This window comes from Babylonia areolata, chromosome 20 (genome assembly GCF_041734735.1).
Source record: "Babylonia areolata isolate BAREFJ2019XMU chromosome 20, ASM4173473v1, whole genome shotgun sequence".
Classification (NCBI taxonomy): Eukaryota; Metazoa; Mollusca; class Gastropoda; order Neogastropoda; family Buccinidae; genus Babylonia; species Babylonia areolata.
The window spans coordinates 414,674-427,173 of NC_134895.1; the positions used below are offsets into that span (position 1 = coordinate 414,674).

The window sequence follows — 12,500 nt, forward strand, 5'->3', positions numbered from 1 at the left end:
GAAGGGAGGCTATTTTGGGAAGAGGTGGGTTTTAAGACCAGACTTGAAAGAGCTGAGTGTGGAGACCTGACGAAGCGAAAGAGGAAGTTCATTCCAGTTGCAAGGTCCAGAGACGGAGAAAGAACGGCGGCCAACAGTGGAGTGTTTGAATCTGGGTGTGCGTAAACAGAGTGGATGCCGATCGTAGTGAGCAAGATGGAGTGTAGAGGTGAAGGCAGCCACAGAGATAGGAAGGGGCAAACAGGCTGACTGACTGACTAAAGGACTAACAGAGTCAGTCAAACAGGCTGACTGACTGACTAAAGGACTAACACAGTCAGTCAAAGAGGCAAGGAAAAAACAGTTAGATGAAAGGACTGACGGACAGACAGACAGGTAGCATGACGTATGTCAACTACTCACGGCAGAGAGAAATGTCTTCAGCCTTTCAGACATACCCAAGCCGCAGGCGCGTATTCATTCTGCACGAGCCAAGCGGAACTGGGGAAAGCCTAAAGTAATTAATTCATTAATCAACTTGGTGATAGCTTTGCCAGTGCGTCGTGTAATCAACGCCGTAGACTGTCTGACTCACCGCCCGACTGACTGAAAGTAAAAGGCCGGGACGAAAGATGAATGATGATTTTACTGCTGCTGCTGCTGCTCATCGTCATCATCATCGTCGTCATCATCATCATCATCGTCATCATCATCATCGTCATCATCAACATCATCGTCATCATCATCGTCGTCATCATCATCAGCAGCAGCAGCAACACCATCATCCTCATCATCACCATCATCAACACCAACATCACCAACATGATGTTGTGACTACTCACCGAGAGGGAGGAGCTTCCCGGGGTGTTGGTCCCGTAACCAGATGAAGGGATGGAGGCGAAGGACCATCTCCTCCCGTCATACCTGTGGCAACATCAAAACACACCCACCGTCATACCTGTGGCAACATCAAAACACAGCCACCGTCATACCTGTGGCAACATCAAAACACAGCCACCGTCATACCTGTGGCAACATCAAAACACACCCACCGTCATACCTGTGGCAACATCAAAACACACCCACCGTCATACCTGTGGCAACATCAAAACACACCCACCGTCATACCTGTGGCAACATCAAAACACACCCACCGTCATACCTGTGGCAACATCAAAACACACCCACCGTCATACCTGTGGCAACATCAAAACACAGCCACCGTCATACCTGTGGCAACATCAAAACACACCCACCGTCATACCTGTGGCAACATCAAAACACAGCCACCGTCATACCTGTGGCAACAACAAAATACACCTACCGTCATACCTGTGGCAACAACAAAACACAGCCACCGTCATACCTGTGGCAACAACAAAACACAGCCACCGTCATACCTGTGGCAACAACAAAACACAGCCACCGTCATACCTGTGGCAACAACAAAACACACCCACCTGTGGCAACATCAAAACACAGCCACCGTCATACCTGTGGCAACAACAAAACACACCCACCGTCATACCTGTGGCAACATCAAAACACACCCACCGTCATACCTGTGGCAACAACAAAACACACCCACCGTCATACCTGTGGCAACATCAAAACACACCCACCGTCATACCTGTGGCAACAACAAAACACAGCCACCGTCATACCTGTGGCAACAACAAAACACAGCCACCGTCATACCTGTGGCAACAACAAAACACAGCCACCGTCATACCTGTGGCAACATCAAAACACAGCCACCGTCATACCTGTGGCAACAACAAAACACAGCCACCGTCATACCTGTGGCAACAACAAAACACACCCACCGTCATACCTGTGGCAACAACAAAACACACCACCGTCATACCTGTGGCAACAAAACAGTCGCTCTTGTGGATGAGCAATGACAGGAAACTGACGTCTTGGCTTTGTGTTTGTTGTTCTATTGTTTTCATTGCGTGTTTTACAAACAACGCCTGTGTCCATGGAAACTGTTGTTGTTTGAAATCATAGGGAATACCTTGATTTTTTTTTTTTTTTTTTTTAATATAAAAATCGGTTGGCAAGATCTGTATATATTGTCCTTGGTCGCAGAGGCTGGGTTACACACACACACACACACACACACACATATATATATATATATATATATATATATATACCTTTTTTTTCTTTTCTTTTTTTCAAACAGTATTTTTGCAAAACATGTTGTTTTGCTCTCAACGGACTGAATTTGAATAGAGTATTTTTGTATTCCTTCAGGCCGAAAGGTCATGGTCGGTCATTGCTCTCTCTGTCTCTTTGTCTCTGTCTGTCTTCTTATCTGTTCTGTCTGTCTGTTCTCTCCCTCTGGTCTGTCTCTCTCTGTTTCTGCCTCTATCTCTGACTCACTCTGTCTGTCTGTCTGTCTGTTCTCTCCCTCTGGTCTGTCTCTCTCTGTTTCTGCCTCTATCTCTGACTCACTCTGTCTGTCTGTCTGTCTGTTCTCTCCCTCTCGTCTGTCTCTCTCTGTTTCTGCCTCTATCTCTGACTCACTCTGTCTGTCTGTCTGTCTGTTCTCTCCCTCTGGTCTGTCTCTCTCTGTTTCTGCCTCTATCTCTGACTCACTCTGTCTGTCTGTCTGTCTGGCTCTGTCTTTGTCCCTCTCTCTTTCTGCATTTGTCTGCCTTTCTTCCTATCTGTTCTGTCTGTCTGTCTGTCTGTCTGTCTGGCTCTGTCTTTGTCCCTCTCTCTTTCTGCATTTGTCTGCCTTTCTTCCTATCTGTTCTGTCTGTCTGTCCTCTCTCTGTGGTCTGTCTCTCCCTGTCTCTGTCTCTATTTCTGACTGTCTCTCTGTCTGTCTCTCCCTCAGGTCTGTCTCTCTCTGTCTCTGTCTCTATTTCTGACTGTCTCTCTGTCTGTCTCTCCCTGTCTCTATTTCTGACTCTGTCTCTCTCTCTGGTCTGTCTCTGTCTCTATTTCTGTCTGTCTCTCTCTCTGGTCTGTCTCTCCCTGTCTCTGTCTCTCTGTCTGTCTCTCTCTCTGGTCTGTCTCTCCCTGTCTCTGTCTCTATTTCTGACTCTGCCCCTCTGTCTGTCTGTCGGTCTCTCTCTCGCTCTTTCTGTGTCTCTATCCCTCTCTCTCTCTGCATTTGTCTGTATGTCTATAAAATGGTTTTTGTTTTGTGTGTGTGCGCTTAGAGTTGACTTCATCAAGATCTTGCGCCTTATAAATAGTAGTAGTAGTAGTAGTAGTAGTAGTAATAGTATTTTAACGTATTTATCTATTATTTTTTACTTATTTATTTTATTTTATTTATTTGTTTTTTGTTTTTTTTTCCTCAAGGCCTGACTAAGCGCGATGGGTTACGCCGCTGGTCAGGCATCTGTTTAGCAGATGTGGTATAGCGTATATGGATTTGACCGAACGCAGTGACGCCTTGTCTTCCTGTTCTGTCTGTCTGTTCTCTCCCTCTGTCTGTCTGTCTCTGTCTCTCAATATCTGCCTCTGTCTGTCTCTCGCTCTCTCTGTCTCTCTCTCTTTCTGCATTTGTCTGTATGTCTCCCTGTTTGTTTTGTCTGTCTGTCTGTTCTCTCCCTCTCTCTGTCTCTCTCTGCCTCTCTATCTCTGTCTGTATGTCTGTCTGACTCTCTCTCATTCTCTCTGTCTCTGTCCCTCTCTCTTTCGGCATCTGTCTGTATGTCTTCCTATCTGTTATGTCTGTCTGTTCTCTCCCTCTGTCTCTCTCTGTTTCTGCCTGTCTCTGACTCTGTCTGTCTGTCTGTCTGTCTGTCTCTCTCTCTCTGCCCGCTTTTGCCTTGTACCTCCTGTTATTCACCGACCATACTCCAGATGTTTGGAACTATCATCGGGATTTTTTCTCCAACGAAGACGACCAGTTAAACTCGTTTCTATCACCTAATGTCAAAGGTAGAAATGATAAAAGGTCCCATTCCATTTTATAGTTATCTTGCGGCCATCGGGGCAGAGCGCTGATTGTATTGTATTGTATTGTACTGTATTGTATTGTATCGTATAACACTTTTTGTCACAACAGACTTGTTTATGTAAAATTCGGGCTGCTCTCCCTTGGGAGAGCGCGTCGCTTCACTGACAGCGCCACCCGCTTTTTTTTCCTTTTTTTTGTATTTCTCCTGCCAGCAATTTTATTTGTTTTCCTATCGACGTGGATTTTTCTAGAGAATTTCACCAGGGACAACCCTTTAGTTGCTGTGGGCTATTTTACGTGCGCTAAATGCATATTGCACACGGGACCTCGGTTTATCGTCTCATCCGAATGACCAGTGTCCAGACCACCACTCAAGGTCTAGTGGAGGGGGAGAAAATACTGGCGACTGCCGGTGTGATTCGAACCAGTGCGCTCAGATTCTCTTGCTTCCTAAGCGGACGCGTTACCTCTAGGCCATCACTCCACTATTCATGTTTTCGCGTGGCATCAGCTCATATGTGTACATGAGTGCGTCTGTGTGTGTGTGTGTGTGTGTGTGTGTGTGTGTGTGTGTGTGTGTGAGTGTGTTTTCGCGCGCGCGCGCGCGTATATGAAAGAGAGAGAGAGAGAGACTCTTGTAAGCTTCATAACTATCTTCATTTCCTCTCTCTCTCTTTTTATTTTATCTGCTTGCATTTTCCTCTTCTCTTCTTTCATTTCTCTTCTTATAAGATTCCTTGTCCTCTTTCTACACTCGCTCTCCTCTTTCTCCTCTTTGTACACTCTCTCTCCTCTCTCTACACTCTCTCTCCTCTCTCTCCTCTTTCTACACTCTCTCTCCTCTTTCTACACTCTCTCTCCTCTCTCTCCTCTTTCTACACTCTCTCTCCTCTTTCTATACTCTCTCTCCTCTCTCTCCATTTCCTCTTTTCCGTCACACGGTGACAAAGGAGGCCTGATTGGTCGCTCACTGACTTCCGTCGCTTTACCGCCCGCACTTGTTGAGGAGCCAGGGCTGCCCTGCCCGAACAGGGTCACCGCATCCATCTGGACTGTCTTCATCTCACCGACACTCTGACTGTCTTCATCTCACCGACACTCTGACTGTCTTCATCTCACCGACACTCTGACTGTCTTCATCTCACCGACACTATGACTGTCTTTATCTCACCGACACTCTGACTGTCTTCATCTCACCGACACTATGACTGTCTTTATCTCACCGACACTATGACTGTCTTCATCTCACCGACACTCTGACTGTCTTTATCTCACCGACACTCTGACTGTCTTCATCTCACCGACACTATGACTGTCTTCATCTCACCGACACTCTGACTGTCTTCATCTCACCGACACTCTAACTGTCTTCATCTCACCGACACTCTGACTGTCTTCATCTCACCGACACTCTGACTGTCTTTATCTCACCGACACTCTGACTGTCTTCATCTCACCGACACTATGACTGTCTTCATCTCACCGACACTCTGACTGTCTTCATCTCACCGACACTCTGACTGTCTTTATCTCACCGACACTCTCTTACCGACACTCTGTCTTTATCTCACCGACACTCTGATTGTCTTCACCTCACCGACACTCTGACTGTCTTTATCTCACCGACACTCTGACTGTCTTCATCTCACCGACACTCTGACTGTCTTCATCTGACTGTCTTCATCTCCGACACTCTCACTGTCTTCATCTCCGACACTCTGACTGTCTTCATCTGACTGTCTTCATCTCACCGACACTCTGTCTTCATCTCACCGACACTATGACTGTCTTCATCTCACCGACACTCTGACTGTCTTCATCTCCGACACTCTGACTGTCTTCATCTCACCGACACTCTGACTGTCTTCATCTGACTGTCTTCATCTCACCGACACTCTGACTGTCTTCATCTCACCGACACTATGACTGTCTTCATCTGACTGTCTTCATCTCACCGACACTATGACTGTCTTCATCTCACCGACACTATGACTGTCTTCATCTCACCGACACTCTGGACTGTCTTTATCTCACCGACACTCTGGACTGTCTTTATCTCACCGACACTCTGACTGTCTTCATCTCACCGACACTCTGTCTTCATCTCACCGACACTCTGACTGTCTTTATCTCACCGACACTCTGACTGTCTTTATCTCACCGACACTCTGACTGTCTTCATCTCACCGACACTCTGACTGTCTTCATCTGACTGTCTTCATCTCACCGACACTCTGACTGTCTTCATCTCACCGACACTCTGACTGTCTTCATCTGACTGTCTTCATCTCACCGACACTATGACTGTCTTCATCTCACCGACACTCTGACTGTCTTCATCTCACCGACACTCTGACTGTCTTCATCTCACCGACACTCTGACTGTCTTCATCTCACCGACACTCTGACTGTCTTCATCTGACTGTCTTCATCTCACCGACAGTCTGACTGTCTTCATCTCACCGACACTCTGACTGTCTTCATCTCACCGACACTCTGTCTTCATCTCACCGACACTCTGACTGTCTTCATCTCACCGACACTCTGACTGTCTTCATCTGACTGTCTTCATCTCACCGACACTCTGACTGTCTTCATCTCACCGACACTCTGACTGTCTTCATCTCACCGACACTCTGACTGTCTTCATCTCACCGACACTATGACTGTCTTCATCTGACTGTCTTCATCTCACCGACACTCTGAAATCTTCTTCTTTCTTTCTTTCTTCTTCTCATTCCTTGTCCCTGTGAAGAGTTACTAAAGGCGTTGCTCTAAACAAACAAACAAAACAAAAACAAACAAACAAACAAAAACAAAAACAAAAAAAACAAACACGTTGCTTATACTTCGTCCAGCTTTTTTTTTCTGCAGAGCTGTCAGGGCATCAATAGACGGCTTTCTGTTCATAATGTTTGGGTGTTTTTTTTGTTTTGTTGGTTTTTTTGTTGTTGTTTTTTTACTCATAGTGGGCTTGTTATTGCAATGATTTTAGGGTCAGTTTGCACTTTTACCTCAAATGGTGCCTTTATTACTATAATGCTTGGAGAAGCATGTAGATCAATATTTTAAATGGAAGCAAGCTTTTTGACCAATATTTGGGGTCACAGTGACCTTTAAATGAAGGTCACTAAATTTAGATTCCGGATGACTGATTTGAACACGAGCTGTCTATTTCCCTCCCTATTTGCTGTTATTTTTGCATTTTTATGACGATTATTAGTGCATACATTTGTCATTTTGGCATTTTGATAGAAAAAATATATGAAAAGGCATCAAAAGTAGCATATTTGTTACTAAAAATAGAAAATATCAGTACACCCCCCCCCCCCCTCTCTCTCTCTCTCTCTGGCCATTATGCCCGTGCCTGATGTTCTTTTGCACGAATGTGCCGATGCTTAGCATTTTGTTAGTACTTATAAATCTTTATGCAAGGGACAGAAAAAACATGAAATTATATAACAGTGTTACTAAAAATAGCCATATTCAGCACATAATCCTCTCTCCCTGTCGCTCTGTCAGTCTCTCTTTCTTTCTGACTCCCAGGTTTTCTTACTGGCCCAAAATGCATGTGTGTGTGTGTGTGTGTGTGCGTGCGAGCGCGCGCGCACACGCAGTCACATGCGTGCATAAGTCAACGAGTGCATGCATACATGTATGCTGTAAATTTTAGGGTACTGACTGGTACTGCTTTTCTCCATCAGGAGGCAGGAGTTTAGTCCAAAAGGTTGTGCTGAGATAACTATGTTCTTCAATGGGGTTGAATACAATAGAATATGCATGCATTGGGGGAAAATGAAAGATTTGCACTCACAGAAAAATTAGTCTTGGTCTTCATCGCAGTCTCCTCCACACGAACACAAGGCAGTGCACCTGAGACTTGCACTGATACATTTGCACCTGTTTTTGCAGCCTTGTTTGCAACCACAACGAATCAGTTCGTAACAGGAGTCCTCAGCCTGACGCAGGGTTGTCCACAGGGGTCTCCATGGTTTATCAGCATCCCTGGTCCATCCCCATGCAGATGGTAAAGGGAGAATTGGTTTGGTCTGTAAACACTGTCCCCAGATCAATCCACCTTGATAAACTGCCCGCAAAGTGTGCTGACGAAGGGCATCTTCAGTTGGGGGAATGTTCTCCAGTGTTCTGCAGTGTGTCTTTCACAAGTCCTGGTGGCACAACCACTCCATCCCTTTCAAATTTAGAGCACACTGTATTTGCAATATCAGTGGTAATGTTCATAAGCCTATCGTATGAAATACTGAGACCAAGATTGTAGAAACTGTCCACAAGTCCCTGTTTCCGTGTTTCTGCATGCACCTTCATACCAACATACACTGGAACTGGCATTTCTCTCTCTCTGACATGGTGCTGACCTGTTGTTTGGTTCCTTTGGTATTGTCCACGGAACTGTTTACAGTTGAAAATGATCAACTGACAGATTGTTGATGCAGCCTGTGTCGGACAAGTCCCAGTCAAAGCAGCTTTGTCACTTTCTCCCTTTGGATTCAGATTCCTCCCTGGACCATCTAAGATCATGGTAATCAGTGCTTGAAGAATAGGAGAAATGGATTCTGTGGGTTTGGGCTCAATCACTTTATCCGTAGCTGTTTGTGTTGCTGAAAAAATGTCTCTTCGAACAATCTTGGCCACCTGAGCAAGCAGAAGAGCTTCAGAGTCATGGTCAGTTGCTCTCCTAATGGCATGTTGAATGTCTCGTTTGAAGACAAGCTTGATGTCTTTTCCACGGCCTGTACTACACTCATGAAGCATGGGGCAAGTGGCAAGGAGCTTCTGTCTCAGTCGTGTGGAATGTACACCACTTGTCACTCCAAGTGATTCCAGGCGACTCTGATATATTTTACATAGACTGGCCATTTGAAAAACAGGTGCTGTGCAATCGTCCTTTGCGCTTTCTTCAATGAAGGACACTAGCTCTGCAAAGGCAATGCTTTTCAATGTCTCCTCAGAACTTCCTCCCTTTGTGAATTCTCTGCCTTGTCAGCACGATAATACAAATGTTGAAGACATCTGTTATGATACACTGAGTCTGTTGCTATCATGTCCCCTTCAGCAAGTTTTGACAGCAAAGTTTTGTCTTGAAGTAATATGGCACATTGTCTGACTTTGGAGTCAAGTCCAAGTGTTGACACCTTGTGCAAACGATCTGTTGTATTGGATTCACCACAGAAAAAACATTTGTCCTTTTGCTTTTCGTCTTCTTGGCATACCTTACGGGTTTTTACGGGACTGTTATCCTGACGAGTTTCCTGTACTTTTCTTTTCGTTCTCTCATACATGCGGTTACTGATCTTATCTCTGCATGATTTGTGCCATGAGGCATTGTTTTGTATAAAAGTTTCTTCAAGTGACGTCTCATTGTTCAGAATATCATGGTGAAGTGAAATGGGCATTTCTTCGAGATCTTGGAATTTCCTAATGTTTTCGGCCACATACTTGTAACCAGAGCAATCACGCTTTCCTTTAGCAGGACAGGTGAGAGTTTCTTTGGTTTTTGTTTGGCACAGTATACAAGTTGTCCAGCCTATAGGGGTCAGCTCACATGGACGTGTAGGTTGACCACTCGTGGGACCAATCAGGCAGTACTGTCGACCAGCCATGGTTGTTTATCCTGAGTAGGTTGTTTATCCTGAGTAAAGTATATATTATAATAATTTAAAGAAAGAAATAGTTCAGTTTAATGTAATGTATACGCATCTTGATGACTACTTTCATTTGTTTCCTTTCTCTCACTCTAAATGAATAGGCATGTGAACCTCTTTTAAATTATGAGTGTGACATATTAAAATCAGATCACACACAATCTTTTATTGATATCATTAGAATAAAAAAAAAAGTATGTGGGTGACTTTTATCTGCCTTTATGGGTATCACACACACACACACACACACACACACACACACACACATGTATATATATATATATATATATATATATATATATATATATATATATATATATTCGAACAAATAAACAGCAGAGGAAAACAAGCTCAGGTAAGCATAAACAACTTCCTTTTATCATGTCTGTGCGTGTGTGTGTTGTCCGTGCGTGTGTCCGTGCGTGTGTCCGTGCGTCCGTGCGTGCGTGCGTGCGTGCGTGCGTGTGTGCGTGCCTTCCATTTGTTGTCTGAAATACTCATAATTATTTGTTTATGATTATGAAAGAAAGAGAGAGAGAGAGAAAGAGAGAGGGAGGGAGAGATCTTGATATGAAAAGGACACCATAGATCGGCTTGACTTGCCGGCAGACTGCAGTGTGTCGTCTGCTGCCAAACGGAAGTACAATTTTGATTAGACTCTAACGGGCATCCGTGGCAATTGCAACAATAATTAAGGAAAGAAACCAATCAAGTGACTTTTCATACCTTCTCATCTATTCATCCCGATCCTTACACTGGCAGACAGAAGAAGCGATCATTGAAAACAAGATTGTAGGTTCGCGCCGACTTCACATCCAGTGCGCCACGACCTTGGAACCAGCTAGTGAGCTTGAAACAAAGGAAAACAGGCGCGCGCGAGGCGAGCTTGGAATGCGGACGCTGTGTTCGTAATGGTATACTCTTCGCGTCAGACTGTTGTCTTGCAGCATTTAGTAAAATTTTAATTGTCCCTATCTTTCTTAAAATCAATCGTAAGCGCTGCTTCCATTTCTTTTCTTCATCTGTATGATTTATTCTACATTTCAGATATGGAAGCGGGCTTTAAAACGTCAGCGCAAACTGATTTCCGATAACAAGCCCACTATCAGTTTCTGTTCTGTTGTAAGTGACAAGCTGTTCTGTTTAAAAAAATTATCGCGAACTGATGATCAAGGGGTCTAAAGTTCGTGTCTCTCTCTCTCTCTCTCTCTCTCTCTCTCTCTCTCTCTCTCTCTCTCACACACACACACACACACACACACACACACACACACACACACACAAAACACACACATGTATTTTGATGTAAGAGTTCTCCATTAATTTTCCGTTTTCTGATGAAATAAATTCAGTGCAAGCATTGCCGTAAATCTATAAATTAAAATAGATTTTTTTTTAAAAGATGAAAAAAAAAGAGGGTCAGCCATACTGTGTGGGGTAGGGGGGTGGATGGAACAGCACCCAACAGAACACCCTGCCACCAGGGGCTTCACTGACTGCTCTCTGACGAACAGAGAACATTATTCTGTTCTGCTTGGCAGGACTCAAGTTCAGCTTCCTACCTCTTAGGGCAGGGGGGGGGGGCGGTGGGGGGTGGAGGGGGGGATCGTCATAGGCCTCGACAAATGATCGGTATGCGTACCCTGGTCCTGGTCCTGACCACACACACACACACACACACACACGCGCGCGCGCGCTCGCGCGCACACACATGCACACACACACACCCGCGCACACGCACACACACACACGCACACACACGCACACACCCACGCACACACACACACACCCGCGCACACACACACACACACGAACGAAGAAGATCCTAAGCATGACTCGAGTTTCGTCCCTTGACAGCGACTGGTCAGGAAATGACAGCAATGATTTGACCCACACGGATCACGCAGAGAGCGGCAACCTCTCGGAATTCCCCTGGACGGGAAGGCAAGAGTCCTGCACAGCGGCGGTCCGCCCATGCTTTTAAAGGAAGAACACCATTCACTGCAGTCACGCTGTCGAGTTGCAACCAACCCTCACGGATGACAATCACAGTCAATTTACCGAGAGTTGCAACCAACCCTCACGGATGACAATCACAGTCAATTTACCGAGAGTTGCAACCAACCCTCACGGATGACAATCACAGTCAATTTACCGAGAGTTGCAACCAACCCACACGGATGACAATCACAGTCAATTTACCGGATGTTTCAACCAACCCTCACGGATGACAATCACAGTCAATTTACCGACAGCGGAAGGATAAAACAGAAAAGGGTTCATGTAATCCTACCGCATCCGTTTTCCGAACAAGGACATGTTCGACGTTTTCTTTCCACCGCGCGCGCGTGTACACACACAGACACACGCACACACACACACAGAGCTTTTATCCTGATGCAATGCCTAAGGAAGAAAGGTGGTCACTCAGCAAGCAGTCTTTGTTCCTAACAGCCTGTCAGTCCGCAGGAGCATTGTATTGTATTGTATTGCATTGTATTGTTTTTGTTTTTTGTCAGAACAGATTTGTGAAATGTGGGGCTGCCATGGTCTAAAAAAAAACACACATATACAAGACTACTGTTAAAACTGAAATCCTTTGTTTCTTGTATACGTAGTTCTTTTCGTCAATATTTTGTCTGTTGATAGGAACTTTTTTTTTGTTTGTATCATGAGTGAAATCTTACTTGTTAGTGCGTTTACTGAGTGATTGAACGAATGATCCTATTTCTTTTTTTTACATCACTCTTTTTATGTGCATGATATGTGTAAAAGATGAATGTATGTAATGTTTCAATGCCCCAGGGGGCACACGAAATAAACTGTTTGCCTTGCCTTGCCTTGCAACACCACCCTCTTTTGTTCTGTTATTGAAGTTGTTGTTGTTGTTGTTTTTGGTCTTGTATGCATGTGTATTTATTTTACTATCA

General features: G+C 44.8%; 1 protein-coding gene across 1 annotated transcript in view; it reads right to left on the reverse strand.

The window, feature by feature from the left end:
* LOC143295072 (microtubule-associated serine/threonine-protein kinase 3-like) overlaps positions 1-12,500 on the reverse strand; it is a 337,212-nt gene that overhangs the window by 112,222 nt on the left and 212,490 nt on the right. The window contains exon 9 of the mRNA XM_076606630.1: positions 822-903. Within this exon, the coding sequence (XP_076462745.1) occupies positions 822-903 (82 nt within the window). The remainder of the gene's footprint in view (positions 1-821; positions 904-12,500) is intronic.